This window comes from Chionomys nivalis, chromosome 9 (assembly GCF_950005125.1).
Source record: "Chionomys nivalis chromosome 9, mChiNiv1.1, whole genome shotgun sequence".
NCBI classification, from domain to species: Eukaryota; Metazoa; Chordata; class Mammalia; order Rodentia; family Cricetidae; genus Chionomys; species Chionomys nivalis.
In genome coordinates this window covers 72,477,103-72,495,789 of record NC_080094.1, presented here as the reverse complement: position 1 = coordinate 72,495,789, position 18,687 = coordinate 72,477,103, and the positions used below count along the sequence as shown (strand labels likewise).

Sequence of the window (18,687 nt, the reverse complement as noted above, 5' to 3'; positions counted from 1 at the left end):
GGGATAACAGGAGAGAGTCACCCTTTGTCCAGTGGAGATGGCCACTGGGAGCTGGAGAGTCAGCTGTGGAATGCGGTCCTTCACCTGGGCCTGAGCTATGCCCACCTCTGGGCATCCCCTACCACATGTCCAGTTATTCCACCTCCAGCATATGGCTCTGGGGAGGAGGGAAGCTCATTTTTGTCCCGTGTGCTGTCTCTCTGAAGATCCATGGTGGTTTTCAAATAAAACAGTACACCTTCCTTAGTAATTATCCAACCTGCCTTTGATGCCTGAAAGAAGAGGTAGGAACCTACATTAAAATTCTCTGGCCAGAGGCAGGCGGATCTCTGTGAGTTTGAGACCAACCTGGTCTACAGAGCTAATTCTAGGACAGGCTCCAAAGCCACAGAGAAACCCTGTCTCGAAAAACCAAAAAAAAAAAAAAAAAAAAAATTCTCTGGCCATCCTAGAGACCTCTTCCTACAGGACACGATGTATCCCTGGGGAAGGGAGAGCTAAGGAAGTCGACCATATTGAGTAGCAGACGGGTACATGGTGCCCACACCTTCCTGTGTATTCTCCCTCTGCCCCACTCCAATTTCACAGTCAAAAGCTGAGGCTGCAGACAGGGAAGTGGCTAGCCAAGAGCAGGTGCAGAACCTACACCAGAAACGTGCCTCCTGTGCCAGCCTCCTGTGCCAATGCCTCCTCTGACAGCCTCCTGTGCCAGCCTCCTGTGCCGATGCCTCCTGTGCTGGTGCCTCCTGTGCCGGTGCCTCCTCTGCCGGCTTCCTCTGCAGATGCCTCCTCTGCCAGCCTCCTGTGCCGGTGCCTCCTCTGCCAGCCTCCTCTGCCAGCTTCCTCTGCAGATGCCTCCTCTGGCCACCTCCTCTGCCGATGCCTCCTCTGTCAGGCACAACTCAATCAGTGCTCAGCAGCAGTGACTGATGGAAGAGGCTTTGGGACTCCATTTTGTCCTCCCAAAATGCCCATGGGCGCTGAAGGGACACCAGGGCAGTATACCCAGGTACCATAGATGCACAGGATGGAGCAGGATTTGACACAGGCCATGTGGCTACACGGCAGGCCTCTCCCACTGTCCATGCCAACTCCCGTCCTGTCAGCCCAACACCCTCAGGAAGGTAGACAGACATGGTGGATTCTGCTGGGAAATGTTCCACATCCTTGGCTGACGCATCAAATACTACCAGTCCAATGTGTGGTTGACGGCACAGCCAGCCTCTTGTCGTGGCTTGAATAGGAATGGCCCCATGGAGTCATGTGTTTGAATGTTTGGCCTATAGTGAGCAGCACTAATAGGAGGTGTGCCTTGTGGGAGTAGGTGTGACCTTGTTGGAGGGAGTGTGTCACTGTGGGTGAGCTTTGAGGTCTCAGTTATGCTCAAGCCACACCCAGTGAACAGTTCACTTCCTGTTGCCTGCAGATGTAGAACTCTCAGCTCCTTCTCCAGCACCATGTCTGCCTGCTCGCTGCCTTGCTTCTTGCTACGATGTTATGGACTAAACTCTGAAACTATCAGGCAGTCCCAGCTAAATGTTTTCCTGTACAAGAGTTGCCATGGGCATGGTGTCTGTTCACAGCCACAGAAACCATAACTAAGACGCCACTGCTCTATGTGCCACTAAGCACTAAGACACTGTGACGTCAGTCTAGGGGCCCATGTTTTCTGACTCCATCAGAAGTACAGAGGGGACTATCCATCTTACAATTACAGCCCCCTTGAAGGCCTTCACATGAACAAGAAGCGGAAGTGGGATAGATGGCATATGGGGAGTTTTTGACAAGTGCAGATTCTAATGTCAAATCTCTTTTTTCTTTTTCTTAAAGAAAGCCTGATAAGCCCAATCTTTATGTGTGAGCTTCCAACTTATAAACATTAGTAGCTGGCTCATATTCTTAGTGTCCTGAGCAAGGCAAACACACTGGACTTAAAAGCCCTGATCGGGCTGGGACATCCAGTTTCAGGCATCCCAGAGTGTAGGCAGGGCTGGAAAGCAGCAAGCTGGCGACAGTGTCTCATCTATAGCACCCTGCCTACCCGTGGCTGTGAAAAGCACAGCTCTGCCAGGCTGCCATCCTCACAAACTAGCACGCTGAGTGCCTACTCACCACAGAAGTGGAGAAGCCAAGACGCCCCAGATGCTAGAAGAAAGAATGTAATAACCAATTTAAGTGTATTTATATGTAGTCTATCCTCCATGGAGAACACACCGGCTTCAACACTTGGGCCTTGTACTTCTAGCCTCCGAATCTGTGAAGAACACAGGTTTGCTGCTTTGTGTCACCCACTCCATGACAGTGCATTCTCAAAGTCCTAAGAAACTGTTATGCCTGGGGAGTTTGGAAGCACTTTGCTTTTTTTTTTTTTTTTTTACCTTGTGCAAAATTGCTGGCATTTTTTTGTGGGGGCGGAGATAAAACAAAAACAAACAAACAAAACCTACCAGGAACTTTTTAGAAAAGTTTGTAAGAGATAAAAGATTTATATCAAGCCTGACAAGCTGGAATTGTTCATATTTAGGTAACCAGCAGGGCCTACCTAGGAGCGAATGATTCTAACATGAGAACTAAGAATCTTTCCTCATGATGGGCTGGCTCTACAGGCATGAAAAGCACATGTAGGGTAGAAACAGAGGGTTGCGGCAGCAAGCATTAGGATGGCTTCAAGTCAGTGTGTGCGGTGGCAGGTCTTCCCATGTACAGGTGACAAAGCAGAAGACCACCACCCAAACCCACTTAGGTGTTAAATGGCGTGTTGCTCCAGCAGAGCTAAGGTCAAGCTGACTGCAGTAACGCTGGCAGTTGGGGACCGACTCCAGGTTCACTGAGGCTGAGACTCTGGGAGGAAGGCAGAGGTGGCACCTCCAAACCTCTCCGCCCTCCCAGCCACCCAGCTCACCTCAGCCTGTAAGCACTTGTTTTCTTCTCTGGCACCAGCCTGGGTATCTGGCCAGCTCTCTGGAGTGCTAGGCTGAAGGGCATTGCGGCACTGGGAGGTTAAAGACTCCCTCCCATGAAAAGACAATGCGGACCCAGGAAATAAAGTGAAATCTGGAGCACAGCCCCTTCCTCATCCTGGAGTATAGACGGTGAGGAGCAGGGACACATGGAGGCAGTGGCCCACCACACCATGTTGGTGACAAACTTTACCAGCAAATCAGGTAGAAAACCCCCCTAGAATTTACAGAGAACTGCACTCAATCCAGGCACGGTAAGGGACTTACACACACCTGCTTACTCAGGGGTGGATAGTACACTATTGTCCCAGGGACAATACCTATTGTATTAGATCAGCTCCTTCCTGCTAGCTACACCATGTAATGAATGTTTTAAACATGCCCTCTGTGAAGGTGCACGGTGGTCTCACAGATGAGTAAGTGGGTGCTGAGAATAGTACAGTAGCTCCTCGATTCTGAGAAGCTGCAGGACTCCAGCATGCTCTAGGTCCTAAGGCCTTGTTCTCAACTATAAAATCTGCAATGCACCTTTAGGATGGAAGAACTTGAGGGTCTGGACATGACTGAGTTACCAGAGGTATTTAAAAACTCACACACATCCTCACAGCAAAATAACCCAAATAGGAAAGAAAGAACACACAAGTGAATTCACGGGTCAGCATAAAACCAGTTACTTTCTGAGCCGCTGTAAGGGCTACTTCTGCTGTCGGAGGCCTGACTCCTTCAGAAACCTGCAGAATTCAGTACTTCACTGTGGCTAGCCAGAGTCAAGGCCTGCAGGAATAGGGACACTTTACCTGTGACCCAGTAGATACTCAAGCAGAAACAGAGAACAGGGCTGTCCCTGAGAGACTGGGCAAGCATGGCGGCCCAGGAAAAGAAGACCAATGCCCACCGGTTCCAGGTTGGCCACAGGAGTGCTAGTAGCTTTAGTGGTCCCTGGAAATGAGCCGATTCCTTTCCCAGGGCGGCCATTACGAAGTTCAGTAGATGGAGTGGGCTATGGAAACAAAAAGCTATTCTTCAGAGACTGCAAAGCAGGATCAAGTGGTCACCAGAGCTTTGTTCCCCAGAGATCCTAAATTCCCTCCCTCACATCTGGGTGGCCTCTAGGGAGCACTATCAACCCTCGGCATTCCCTGGCTGGCATCTGCAGCACCCCAGCCTCTCTCTATCCCTGCTGTCAGAAGAGATTCCTCCCTCATTTCTTCACAGTATCTTCTTGGACACCAGTCAGATTGCAACAGGGCTCATTTTATTATCATGTGACCTCATATTAACTACTCACATCGGCAGTGACCCCGTTTCAAGTTAAGGCATGTTCTTGGTCCTGGGACTTAGGATCTGAACACACTCTTACGTTCAAATCACTGAGAAGGCAGAATCCAGTGCCTGTGAAAGTCCTATCTCACGAGTGTAGGACACGTGTGCATTTCTAGGTGACAACTCAAACCACAAAAGTGGTGGGGCCCAGTCCCTAGCTGGATTTGTGCACTGGGGTGGCTATATCAAAGTTCCACAAGCTGAAAATCTTCAACAGCAAACATGTATTTTCCCATAATTCTAGAAGACAGATCTCCAAAAGCCATGTATACGCAGAGCTGGTGCTTCTGAGGGCCACGGGGAGAGCGTCAGGCCTCTCACCTTGGCTTACAAATGGCTCTCTCTTCCTGTGGCTTTCCGTCATCTTCTCTTCAGATCTGGAATCAAATGTTCTCTCTTGGAAGGACTTCAGCCGTGATGGTTTAAGGCCCACTCTGTGATCTCATTTTAATTCAATTACATCTTTGTGATGTTTAATTGTGATTGTCAATGGGTTAATAAATGCCTGAGAGCTCAGTCAAGCACACTTTGGGGTACATCTTGGGAGGGTGTTTCCAGAGAACATTAGATCGTGTGCTCTCTGACTAACCAATGGATTGATCCCACGATGGATTCAGAATGAACATGATGTCCTTGCTAACAAAGATGAAAGGCAGAAGTGAGGCTGAGCTAGAGGAGGTCACTGCCTCCTCTGTATCTTGCCTCAGCTCTTCCTGAATTCTCTCCTTCTGCTTCTTGGTCACCACGATGTAAAGTGTGCTTCTTCTCTGCCATGCCTTCCCCATCACGATGGCCTGAACTCTCTGAAAAGATAAGCGATAAACCTTCCCTCCTTTTTATACTATCAGATATGTAGTCACAACAGCAAGAAAAGTAATTAATATATTCTATTAACTCTAACGCCATACAAGTCGAATCCAGAGGCAGCACAGCATGCCTTAGGATTTCAACTTTAGAATGTGGCAGGTGTCACAGCTTGAGTCAAGACGTTGGTGGTGTGGCAATTCTGTTTTGACACAGCTGAAAGGCGAAACTCGGTTCTGCTGTAGCTATATCCCACAATTCATTGAGAGGTCGCCTGTCTTCCCTGGCTACAGCACACCAAAGGTCAACATCCTGAAGCATACAGCCCATGAACAGGCCGATCCCTGATCTGTGTTCCTAGACGGTACTGTGGTGAGCCTGGTCTGTGGTGGCGCACGCCTTTAATCCCAGCACTCAGGAAGCAGAGGCAGGCAGATCTCTTGAGTTCAAGGCCAGCCTGGTCTACAAGAGCTAGTTCCAGGACAGGCTCCAAAGTTACAGAGAAACCCTGTCTCAAAAACCAAAATGACAGTACCTTGGTGAAACAGCCAAATTTCTGTTCGAGTCTGGAAATTCAAACACCATAGAACCCTGTGTCTACTCTGTCTGTGCTAGCCCAGAAGCAGATGGTCTAAAAGAAAACGCTACATGTGGTGCCACCTAGAGGCAGAAGTCTAGGACAGAGGCAGAAAGAAAGGAAGAGCCCCACCCCTTACACTTCTGGGGATCAGAGTTCCAAGCTTGCCGCTGAAACTATATCGGAGGCTCCCACCATCATCCCTGAGCAAGGTATAAGCAACAGCTGGGAACAGTGAAGGCAAATGGAATTGAAATTCCAAATCTGCGCAGACTTTCCCATGCCTGTGGTTTTGGAGATTCATTAAAGTGTTTTCACTTGACAAAGTCTCTGAACTCTTCTTCCATGACCTACTGGGTAGACGTGATTACACCCCTGAATAATGATAAAAGTACCCATGCTTGACCAAAGACACTAGTCCCAAGGAGAAACAGGCCACCTTGTAAAGGTGAACCCCAACATTCAAAATCTCTCCCCAGCTTTGTTGGGACACAGAGGTAAGAGGTAGAGGCCAGCCCAGAACAGAAAGGTCTCCAGGCACTTGGCTCCAGATGTTTGCATCTGCTCTGTCACTTCGTATGGCCCTTGGCTTCCCAGAGAAGGTTTCAAGGACTAAAGGCCATCTGAAAATTCATTACTTTAGAAAAACATTATTGCTGCTTTGAACCTTTTCCCTCAAGGTTTGATCCTGAATGCCCCCATAAACCCAAGTGTTAATGTGTTTGTGGCAGGATTAGGAGGTAAGGGAGCCTTAAGAGGGCCCAGGGTAGGAGCGAACAGTTAAAAACACTTGCTGCTCTTCCAGAGTATGATGGTCAGCACCCATGATGGGCAGTTCACATCTCCAAGGCTCTGGCCCCTACAGGCAGTTGCACACATACAAACACACAGGCACACACATGCACACAAAATTAAAAATAATAAATCTTTAAAGAGCCGGTTTAGTGGGAGGCCTTTAAGCCACTGGGGCTATGTCCTTGAAGGGGACAATGAGACCCCAGACCTTCCTCCTCATTCTCTTTTCTGGATCCTAGTCATAGGTTTTACTTCACTGGATACTCTCCCACCCTCGCATATGATCTTCCACAGGCAACAGAACCAACTGGGCCTGGATTAAAATCTCCAAAAGTGTGGGCCAAAATAAACCTCATTTCATTATAATCCAAGTATCTTCTTGTATTATAGGAATGTCTATTAATTACAACAAGCGAAGTACAGGTAACAGAATGCACAAGATTCAATTTATCTAGCGAGCAGACACCTACGGAAGGTAAACAAAAAGACCCTGGCAGTCTCTGATGCGGGAAGGCTAGGGGTCTTAGTTTCTGCGCCAACAGGCAAACTCTGTGTATTTGTTCTGCCTCTGTGACAACAGCTTCTTTCCATAAAAGCTTCTGTGACAACTAATGAGTTAAGAAGATATAAAGTGTCTGGTTCAGTATGATCCCTAGGACGCTCCGGCATATACTTACTCACTGTTGCTCCCTCACAGGTGTGCTGATGGAGAGACTGTATTTTCCTGCAACTATCTCTCTTCATTTTATAACAAAACAAAAGCAAAAAATACGAAAAGCAATTTGAATAAAATTATCACTAAAGGCTATCCACCAACCAAGAACAGAAATATACTAGAAGCATAGCAAAACAAAACCCTTCCCAGCTCTGGGAGGGAGAGCCGCAGAAGCATTCTGCAGAACAGAGCCTGTCGGGCCCAGGTGAGAACTAATTTTAGTTCATCAACAGATACTTCACAAGAAAATACAACTAATAACTAAAGGTATAAGCATTCTACCTTGTTAATTAAAAAAATTAAAAGAATGTTAAATACATGCTCTCAACTATTGGCCAGGAAGAGGGAGTTTATTTTAAAGATATTAATCAGCGCTGCCAAGACTAGAATAAGCCCCAGACTTCACTCCTGGCCAAGGGAAAGCCAACTGGTGCAGACCTTCAGCAAACCAGATGCACAGTCTGTGGGCAGAGGCAGGAAACGCTCCCGCCCTTCAGCGCAGTCACTTCAGTTCTGAGAATCCAGCTCATGGAAATGAGAAGCGAGCCATCCCTACCGCCTTGCCCACAATGCTGCACTCTTCAGCAGTGGAAGGCTGAATAAGAGTAACACAGAGGGCTGGAGGGGAAACTCGGAACAGACGCTAGCTGGGCATGAAGCCCCGGGTTCAAACCCAAGCAGTACCAAAAAACAAGAGTAAGGAATAATAGCATATCAGTAATGTGATAACAAATCAGTGGATTATTATCAAGGCATTAAAATGATAGAGAAATATGGGAAAACAGGAAGATGGCAGCATGATACAGTGTCATATGAAAAAAACTGAACCTCCATGGTGATTACAAGTAGGACAAGGCCTAAGTGACAGCTTCTGAGCTTCTGAGCGCAGATAACAGAGACAGGCTTTGATGTGGTTCCTTTGTCCTCCTCTCCCTCCCCCTAAATTTTTACAATATGTGACTATTTTTTCACCTTGATGATAGAAATCCTTTTTATTTTCCAAAACATCTTTCTTCACTGCAGATACAAAAGAGCTGATCACAAGACTTCTTCCCACCACAAGATACATCTCCGGGCTCCTCCTGACCTTTAAAAAGGGCAAGGATTCACAACCTCTTTTCTAACACATGATCTTCTCAGTTCCAAAGTGTCACGGACCTCTAGATGCCATGACCTCTCAGGAGTGACGACAGACAGTTGTCTCAAAGAAACTTCTTTCCATGAAGATGGCATGGGTTCTACACTTCCTGCTCCCAGAGAAAGCGAAGTGTTCACCTCAGCCCTGAGCCATCACGCGTTTCTGTCACCTACATAAGAAGTTTCTTAAGTGATTCTAAACAATGAGGAATAAAAGCCAAAAGGCAGAACAGGGCGGGAAAGATGGCTTGGTGGTTAAGAGTACTTGCTGCTCTTTCAGAGGACTGAGTTTAGATCCCAGCATCCATGTCAGATGGCTCACAACCAGCTACCTCCAGCGCCAGGTATCTGATGCCTTCTCTGAAAATACCTGTAGTCAACCGTACTATAGCCACATGCAGAAATACACACACACACACACACACACACACACACACACACACATATAATTAAAAAGCTTTTTTTTAAAGTAAAAGAAATGCAATAGAGCATGGCTAAGTTGCAGTGCGTACACTTTCACAAAACAATTATAAATACACAGACACACAGCTAATGTTAAATATAAAAAGCAAGGCATGGGCTGGGGAGAAGCCTCATTGGTTAAAGCTCTTGCCATGCAGAGGTAAGGACTGGAGTTCAGATCTCCGCCAGTAACTCCAGCCTCGCAAGGCAGGGAAAAGAGTAGCTCAGAGCAAGCTAGCTAGCTAGCAAAACTAGCCATGGTGTACTTTGGATTTAACTAAGAAAGCCTGCCTCAATGAAGAAGAAAGAGCAATGGAGGGTGATTCTAGCATCAACCTCAGGCCTCCACATGTGCATTTACATACAAACCATACACACATGAAGAAAAAGAAAGCCACACAATCACACCCTTATGACAACTATTGAACATAGTTTGTGCAGACTGCCCAGTAATTGTGCTTACACTCGTGGCACAAGGGTGCCAGGATGGTGCTTTTGGCGCACACCTTCCAAGACATCACCATGGTGCTCACAATTAGAAGCTTTCCTGTTCCCGCCAGGCAATGGTGGTGCATGCCTTTAATCCCAGCACGCGGGAGGTAGAGGCAGGCGGAGCTCTGTGAGTTCAAGGCCAACCTGGTCTACAGCGTGAGCTCCAGGACAGGCACCAAAGCAACACAGAGAAACCCTGCCTCAAATCCCGCCCCCCAAGAAAGAAGTCTTCCTGTTCCCATTTTGAGAGGACAAAACTGGAGTCCTATCTGGGTAAAGAACTTCCTTTAATCCCATCACTAGATTCTACATTAGAATATTCTGGGAACTTTTCTAAGAGCACATGCTCCCCTAAGGATACAGGAGAAGACCATGGTTGAGTCTAGATCATCATCTTCTAAATCTCACACTCAGTTCCTGGACTGGAGAAGACTACAAAAGAATGTTGAGGTTCAATTTCTCTTAGAAAAGGGACTTTCCCCTTCTCTTTATTGTCTAAACATTCAAGAGTTGTTTTCTCATTTAAATCAAAAGCTGGGTGAGCAACATGTTTATAGGTATAGTAAAAAAAAAAATTAATTACGTCTAGATCAAAAGACTAAGCAAATGCCTGTTGGCTCTCTACCACCCTTGGGGAGAAGAGCAGGATGGAGGATGGCCAGGAGTGAGCCGCTCCAAACCAAACCCAACAGCTCCAAGCAGCTGCTGGCACAAAACCTTTTAAAAACATTTTCTCTCCACCATTCTTCCCATTTCCTCACGAATTCTAATATACTCTGCTGCCCCCACGAAGGCTGAGACTTCCAGAGAAGTCAGTAATGTCACAGCAGCTACTGACAGAGGTGGGGTTGGCCTAGCTGCGAATCCCGCATTCCTTTACAGACTCTGGGCTCAGTACCGCCGGCTAGCTAATGGCAGTCTGTATCCACTGCTGTTCAAAAGCATGCAGTGCCCTGAAAACAGCAACTCTGCACTCCAATAGAGTGTTTAATGCTCCTTAAAGCTGGGCAGAAGACCAGGCTCACACAACCTATCACACTTGAAACTCAATTGAGAAATGTTGTATTTCTGGAAGTTTTAAAATTATGCTAGAAGCAAGAAAACAGTGAAAGAAACCTAATATGTCTCAAAAAAGCAGTTTAGGAAAAAGAGGAAAAGAATAATAATAAGAAGAATGCATTGAGTCTAACAATTTAATGAGAAAAATCACACATAACAAGAGCTAATACAGCCTCCAAGGCTCCCCAAGTTTTGCCTCCTCAAGCCTCCTCTGAAGAGCAGAAGCAGGCTTGGAGGATGCTGCCCCCTTCCCATGCTGGGTGAGAAACCAGCCTCAGCACAGGCAGCAAGTCTGCTTGAGCACACCATTAGCGAGTGAGGATCTGGCCCCTGTGGTGCTTCAAACACAGAGCTCCTTCCTGGGCATCAACAGACAGAACCTCACACCCCAGAACAGCTCCATTAAAAGTTCAAGTTCCAAACCTCCCAGTGCCTTGTCCTCAGCCGGCTCCCGGAGCCACAGCAGAGCCAGAACAGAATCCTCCAGACAGAACATGGCCTGCTCCCAAAGTCTATGAATGAACAGAGATGTATGGCTCCATGGCAGTCGCCCATCAGACGAGCCAGGGCCACACCTCCTAATGCTGCCTACCTGGCAGGATGCCAGGGGGATGACCTAGAGCCAAGCTCAGTATGCTGGGATCAACTCAGGGAGAGAAGAAAGGACTGTCAGGGCAGGGAGGATGGTCTCTGGACAACCCAAACCCTCCACTGTCCGAGTTGCCTCCTTTCCTGGGGATTACCCTCAACCCAAATCTAATGTATGCTTAGGAGCACAAAATGGACAAGAGGCTAAAGGAGTGGGTGGGGTGGAGAGGACCACAGAGGCCATACCACACTGGCATTCCTCAAAGGGAGATAGTCCAGTGAAGGCCCAGGGCATGACCATCTCCATACAGAGAGTAGGGAAGGAAGCATAAAGACATGAGCTGCGAATCTCCTCAGTACAGGGCACTGACATAATTCTAGCCCTCAAAGAAAACTGAGCAAATTCTACTGCACATTGACAGTCTCCAACTCTCAAGATATGGTCCTTGTTGACGGAGAGGTACCCCAGAGCATAATGCCTGGGCTACTGAAGGTGAGGGCAGCATCCAGGAGAGGGGGGTCTCCTGCTCACCCAAGCAAGGGCTCTTCTACCATATTACACTTCTGCATAGACCACACTGCTCGAAGACAGAGGGAAAGCTGGCCCACCAGCTCACAGCAAACAGGGCACAAGTTCCAAGCCTGGCTGGACCTCCTGCTCTTGGCCTGGAATTCTGCCCTTATCCACCCCTGCCCATAGCCACAGGCAGCCACTCACGGCATTCCTTCTCGTCACTCTTGTCGAAGCAGTCAGGCAGCCCGTCACACTGCCAGGCACCCGGAATGCACCGCCCGTTGCTGCACATGAAGTTACCTGGGATGTTGCACTCGTTGGTGAAGTTGTTCCCAGGGAGCAGCTGGCTCTCTGTAAGAAGGAGAGAACAGGTAGTCAGAGGCACAGTGACCACGGACAAGGGCATGAGCCCTGGCCTACTTGGAAAGACTGATGCTCAGCCCAGGTGAGACTTCCGTTGGCTATCTTTGCTTTTCTAGGCCTGTTTCCTCACCCATGAGATGTACTTAGACCTCGGCCTACCTCAGTACAAAAATGCTAAAGAACTAGTTGAGGAGATGCAAAGGAAACATTCAGTGTCTAGCATCTAACAGGTGCTCATCTCTCTCCTGAAAATCTATGCGAAATGGGCTAAAGAGATGGCTCAGTCATTAGGGCACTTGTGGCTCTTCCAGGGGACCAGAGTTCGATTCCCAGTATCCACATCTGGCAGCTCACAACTGTCTGTGACTCCTTCTGGCTTCCATGAATATCTGCATACTTGAACATACACACACACACACGCACACACACGCACACAAATAAAAAATAAAAAAAAAAATGGTGAGCAAACGCAAATGTTCTTTCCTGGCCAGCAGCAACAGTTAAAATTTAAAGTTTCAGATAGGAATTTGCACTGGACCTCAAATATCCTCAGCAGTGCAAGCCTTCAAAACCTCAGACTCATGGTCCCTACAATCACAGAGTCCTTGAATTGGAGCCAAGTTGGCAAGAATACCAGGAGATCGTTTCCCTCCAGGAAATAGGATATCTCCTCGATGTACCAATCAATCTGCCTGACGCTGTGTGGGTAGGAAAGGCCAAGATGAGACCTGGACACAGGCCTGCCGACCTCCCGGAGGCTGACCCGACCACTACACTTATCCAAGAGTTGCTGGAGATTTAGAACCAAGTCCCAAGGTTCAGGTTCAAGTCCACTGAACAAACATAAAATGCCAAGGGCCCTACCCAGCACGGCACCGCCCTTAGGAAACGAAACTTGATAGCAGGTAAGGAGGGGGACAGACCTCATCCACCTTGAGCCTTGGGGGTGGATTTTCCACAGAGCAAACATCTGATAGGTCAGATCAAGCTGAGCCAGTGTGATTAAAAGCTGAGAGATAAGGAGACAGCTAGAAGCAAAATGTTCGAGAAAAAGAAGAAAAAGACCAGTCTGCCAGGCCAGCACACTGTAGCTGCAACTGCCTCGAGTCATTCAGTAAACACGCACTAGGCATTTACGACCAGACACTTGTGTTGTGAAGGAAAAACCAAGGCTGTGCGCACCAAGTACTGTGCTGACACTAAGGTCACGGCCTTCTAGAACTGCCCACGGGTAATGAGGTAGCGAGATGCCTGATCTTCTTTCACCTTCTTTGCCAAAGAAAGCAGCTACAGATAGGGCTTAGAAACCTCCCTACATCCGCTGACACCACAAACCTGTTCATTCTTATTTATTTATTATTTTGTGCCTAGAACACCCTTCATGCCGCCGTCTCCTAGTGACCTGCTCTTCGCCTGCTAGCATCAGACTCCTCTGTTACCTTCTCTCTGTGGAGTGGCCCGGCTTCCTCACGCACAGAGAAGCATGGTTGTCCTACGTAACGCTACTTTCAAAGTGGTACTAACAGTATTTTCATAACCGGAGCAAGCAACAACCAACGGGAATGGACTCAGTCACCAAACAAGCCCTTGTGTTGTCGATACCTTCTTGGAGACCACCTGCTGCCCGACACTAAATTAGCAACACACACACATGTTGCTCTTCAGAAACGAGTTCTCAAAGCTTATTCCAAGAGGGAAGCTACAAGCAAAAGGTTCCACTCAGCCCAAGTAGATCACAACCCTTACCCCTTGTTCGCTTTATCAGCCCTGCACGTGGCCAATCCCTATCACTGCAGCTAGGACTTGAGCCCACGCAGCTACCATCTCCCTGGCCATCACCACTGGCTATAACTTCTAACTCAGCCTCCTGTCTCACAACCTGTCCTCCCAAATCTCAATCTGTCTCCTGGACAAAAGAATCTTCCTAAATAGCACATAGACTGTGACCTTTTCTTACTTTAAAAGGCCAGTGAATGAGGGGTGGGCTGGGGAGGCTCAGATGGTAGTGTTTCCTATGCAATCGTGAACTCTCCCAAGTTCAATCTGCAGAATCCACACCAAAAAAAAAAAAAAAAAAAAAAAAAAAGTCTATGGTCCCAAGGGAAGTGAGAAAATAGAGAAAATAGGTGAACTGGGTGGACAGATCTTGAGAAGCAACAGCCAATGTTTTTTTTAGCTCTGACCTTCACTCATACATTCATGAATACACATGCATGTAGACACCCCCATACACACACAAACACATACACATTTGTGCACTGACACAGACACAGGAAGACAAACACCCACACAGGCATTGACTGGCTCCGCAGTGTTTTTTAATTAGAATTCAAGGCAAACAAGAAAGATTCCCGGAAAGAAGTGGCCTTTTCAGTGGAGGCTGATATAAAGTAAAGGTCCTGTGGATCAAAGGAACAAGAGTCAAAGACACGCTGTGGGGAGGCACAGCCTGGGGCATGGGTCAGAAATAGAAGACAAGCCGTTCTGATGGGCAGGAGTTACAAACACACTGGGTCGCCATCTCTCCAGTCCTGCCACCCAACCCATCAGGATGCTCCATTCTGCGGAGCACAGACTCCACACAGGACCCCTCCGAAGGCAACTGCACAAGGCACACTAACCCTGAAAAGAGTGAGCAGTAACTTCATTATCTCCAGGGAGAAATCTGGATGGCCACGGGGAAGAACCCAGAAAGCAGTCACGGGCTGGGTTCTAGCCAGAGCTTCCACACCCTACCCCCCATATACACTCCAGCTGTTGGAGAACAGCTGCCCTGAGCATCACCAGCCAGCAGGGAATTCCTTAGGGCTGTGGAATGCAGAGCTGACACTTGGTTTTGTTTGGAAATCACTTTGACTTGCTTTTGTGGAGCCAACTCCTCAAAGACAACCCCCCTGGAAAAGTCACTACAACTGTGAAATCTTGTTCTGATAAACAGATTTCTGGAAGCAGAAAATTGGCCAGATTAGATTCCAAAGAGCTTGCTCTGAGCCTCAGTGAGGCTGGCAACACATGGGCCTGACGAAAGGCTGGGTGGGTACCGAGACCACATATCCCACCCGTTACGTCCGCCGCACACAAATGTCCTGCCAATCCTGGGGCGCCCTGCCTAGTGGATACAATAGCCACATCCTCTTTTCAGCCCCCTTAGGCACACAAGGGGCACCCTGTCTACTGCCTTAGGAAAGTGACATCATCGAAGTAACATCAGAAGTAACTAGAGCAAGAGAAGACCATCTTGTTGACTCTGTCTTTCAAGCCCCCCTCAAGCCCAGCCCAGCTGCCTCCCTGGCCTGGGAGCACCTGCACCATTATCTCTTGTCCCCCTTCAGTCAGGAATCTGCACAGAGGAGGATTTTGTGGGGACATAAGCCAGGGCCTGCAGACATTTTCTCTTGTCATGACTAGGGGTAAGGTACTACTGACATCAGTCATGGAAAGGCCAGGATGTGGCTTTGCATAAAAGGGTCTGGAGCTCAAAAGAACCATGCAGCTTTGCCAGTTAGCAGTGGCAGGTGTTCTGGGCTACATTTCTCCCATCCTATCACGCACTGCCACACCACAACACAGAACCACCCAGCTTGACGTGTCATTAATGCTGAGGCACAGAAATACCTGCTTAAGCCAACCTGCTACCTAGCCCTTCTCACTCCCTCCAGTTGTTTCTCTTCACAGAGTGAGCTTCTGAAAGGCAGCGGGCGGTGTCTCTGTGCCCTTCAGACAAACCTGAACTCTTGCCACCTGACTTAAGAGAGCCCATTGTGACCCTGCTTCTGAAGGCCCTGCAATGTCCTTTAGAACTAGTGTCTGGATCATGTGGGGGTAGTCCCTGCCCCCTCGCTTCCAAACACGTGGCTGGCTGACGAGAGGAGTCTCAGGTTCCCCCTGGCGTTTGGGGCTGCATTGTATCCCTCCAAAACTTTAAGCTGTAGGCCTAACCGTTAGAACCTGATAAAGGAGTGCATTTTAGGACAGAATGCGGAGAGAGGTGATGCGTTAAGATGAGCTGTTGGAGTGGCCTAGTTCAACGTGACTGGTATCCTCACTGGGAGAGGAAATCAGATCACAGACATATGTGGAGAAGACAACATGAAGACACCCAGAGAAGGCAGCCATCTGTAAACCAGGCAATAGGGACTGAGAAGGAACAACCCTGTGACAGCTGGTTCTCAGATCTCCCCACCTGTGGAACAAGCAAGCTCTGACATTCAAGCCACACAGTCTTACTGGAAATCTTATCCAATAGGCTAGCCTTCTCCTGCTCATCCTTCAACTCCAGCATAAGTCATCAAATCTGCAACCCTGTCCCAGACACCCAGCCTGACGCTGGTCCCTCATTAACCCCTCTGCTCGCCTGTGCTTCGCTTGATCCCAGCCTGTGCTGGTGGCTGTTTCTGCACTAATGTTGCCGCTAGGCAGAAAGCACCCTGACTGGTACACTCTGTTCTGCTCGGCTCTGCACCCTAGTCAGCTGCCATTCCCAGCTCTCCCATGCGTATCTTTGACAACTCTACAGAAAACCAGGCGTGGCATTAGTGCCTGAACTGCCCCATCAACTTTCCCGCATGTTCCTAGCATGTGGGTGGGGCCTGGGCACACACTGCTCCAGTAAGGGATATAGGGGATCCGGGCCTGTGCACGTACCCTATCTGCTTGAAAGAAGGTTGGAAATCTCAGTCCAACTGCCAGGCTTCCTACTGGCAGCAATACATATCTCATCTCCATGTCTTGGAACTGACTTAAATAAAAAAATTGACCAGCATTAGCACAAAGTTGGCTTTCTCGTCTCTTCTCTTTTTTTCATTAAGTCAAAGAATCAAAAGGAATTGCCTGTTTCCACTGCAGAACATCATTTAACTGAAAATAACTACACCATCTGTACAAGAATGGAAAAATAAAAGCCAAGCCCTGCCTTGTCAGGCAAAAGACAGCAGCCCATTGCTACAGCTTTTTCCAATGCCCCTGGCCTACAACTCTCTACTTGATGTGGAGAACAAAACCAGGGCGACAACAAACTCCAGCCAAGGCTACATTCTGCTGCAATCATCCAGAACACTCAGCGAGCGACACTGCCTTTCCCAGCCGAGAAATAGAATTTCACTCCCGCAGCTGGAGTCCTTCGGCATTTCTCCGTGCTCTCCACTTAGCCTCCCTCCCCAGCAACATCCGTCATGGTGCAGCCTGAACTGACATCTGCAAGCAATCAGCAGGCCCATTTCCTGATTTCTGCCCAGTGGCCCTTCATTCTCCTCACTCACTCCCTGATGGTCTAGATCTCCAGGCCCGGTGAACTGAACAAGAAGCACGAACGCAAGGGTGCCGTACGCATGCGCAGTTTATCGCCGGGCTTGCAGATCCCACCAGCTGTCGGAGAAGCCAAACAGACTCCTCCCACTGCGAGGTGCCAGCGAGGCCAGGGGTCACCGTTTTCCCTGTGACTCACTTCTTGAGACATGCACACACACCTGCACACGCACACACCTGCATGCACACACACTCACGTACAAAAGGTTAAGGCCACCTAGCAGGCTCGTCTTCGGTGATCTGTTTACCATCATGTCTAGAACATCTCTGAAGAGCCCTTCCACTCTAGACTGTTTCCATGTGGTATGAGCATTAAACAGAACCTCGGACATCTGTCCTGTGTATTTCCAAAGCCATTTGGTCCTCATCACACAAATGTCTTCCTGTTCAAGTTTGGATATGGGAGCATCTGGCTATCACCAAGAAGCCAGCAGTCACAAGAATGTCTAAGTCTGGCCTGGCTCCAAGCACCTGAGCTTAGCCAGGCCCCCAGTCTTGTTAATCTAGACTCCCTCTGCCCCACGAGCTCATTTCATTAGTTTTGTCTCAGTTTACCCACCTGCTCAAAGAAGATCACTAGACATATTGCCAAGAAAAGATAAAAAAGACCCCACTCTTCAGTCTAGGGCAGCTAACTCTTTATATTCACAAATGTACTATACATATGGCCCGTGGTCCTGACGGAAAATCACACAGTTTCCCTCAGGAACGAGGATGGAGCAGACGTCACCAGGATGAGTGAGCAGTTGTCCGCCTAGCATCCGCCCAGCATCTGCCCATCACACAGCTTCACGGCTTGTTTCTCCCAGGAAGCGTCCCGAGATGATGAACGCTCTGCTTCCTTCTTACAAAACAAGCTAGGGAGAAAGCAAATGGCTAGTATCCAGGAAGCCAGGGAAGGTCACAGGAGGAGATGTAGGAATGACAAGTTTCCCCAAGGAGGCAGCTCCGTCAATTATTTCTATCTGGACCTGTGGCCTCTAGGGCTGAAGATACTGCTTATATCTTGATGTATGTTTTCATTTTTATGTATCATTTCATAAAGAAAATTATGTGGAAATGGTATTTGTGTTGAGGGGAGCTGAATAACCACTGGGATGCTGCCCTTATGAGGTCTCTTTCATGTCCACAGTCCGAGGGCCTGCAGCTCCTTGTGGTGCAATTGACAAGCTGAACCCTGAGCCATACCAGGGCCTTGCTCAACCCACCTTTGGCTTCTTTAACAGCCCTGGAGGTGCTGAGTACTGGGGAAGATCTACTGTCTGGCAAAGCACTTGAATGTGGCAGGGATTTAACAGCCATTTGTTTTTTATTAGTTCTTAGAAGAACCCCATGAAACAGGCACCCTCCTCTTTTACAGACGAAGGAACAGACTGAAGACAGGACTCACCCAAGGCCACATAGCTAGAGCCATTCAGACAGTAAACACTTCAGTTGTGCAGGCCACGAATCTGGGCTAAGGCTATGGTACAGGTGCCAGGATAAGACAGAGAATAGTACCCCATAAATCTTTCACTGATGGAATTTTTCAAAAATCTTCAAAATCAATAAGAGCTATTTCCTGTATTTCAGATCTACCACAGAGAAGAGTGGG

General features: G+C 48.2%; 1 protein-coding gene across 3 annotated transcripts in view; it reads right to left on the bottom strand.

The window, feature by feature from the left end:
• The window catches only part of Ldlrad3 (low density lipoprotein receptor class A domain containing 3), a 242,840-nt gene that overhangs the window by 152,913 nt on the left and 71,240 nt on the right, over positions 1 to 18,687 (bottom strand). For 2 of the 3 annotated variants that reach the window (XM_057781969.1, XM_057781970.1), the window contains exon 2: positions 11,631 to 11,777. In XM_057781969.1, the coding sequence (XP_057637952.1) occupies positions 11,631 to 11,777 (147 nt within the window). The remainder of the gene's footprint in view (positions 1 to 11,630; positions 11,778 to 18,687) is intronic. The other variant, XM_057781971.1, reaches the window with a different exon arrangement.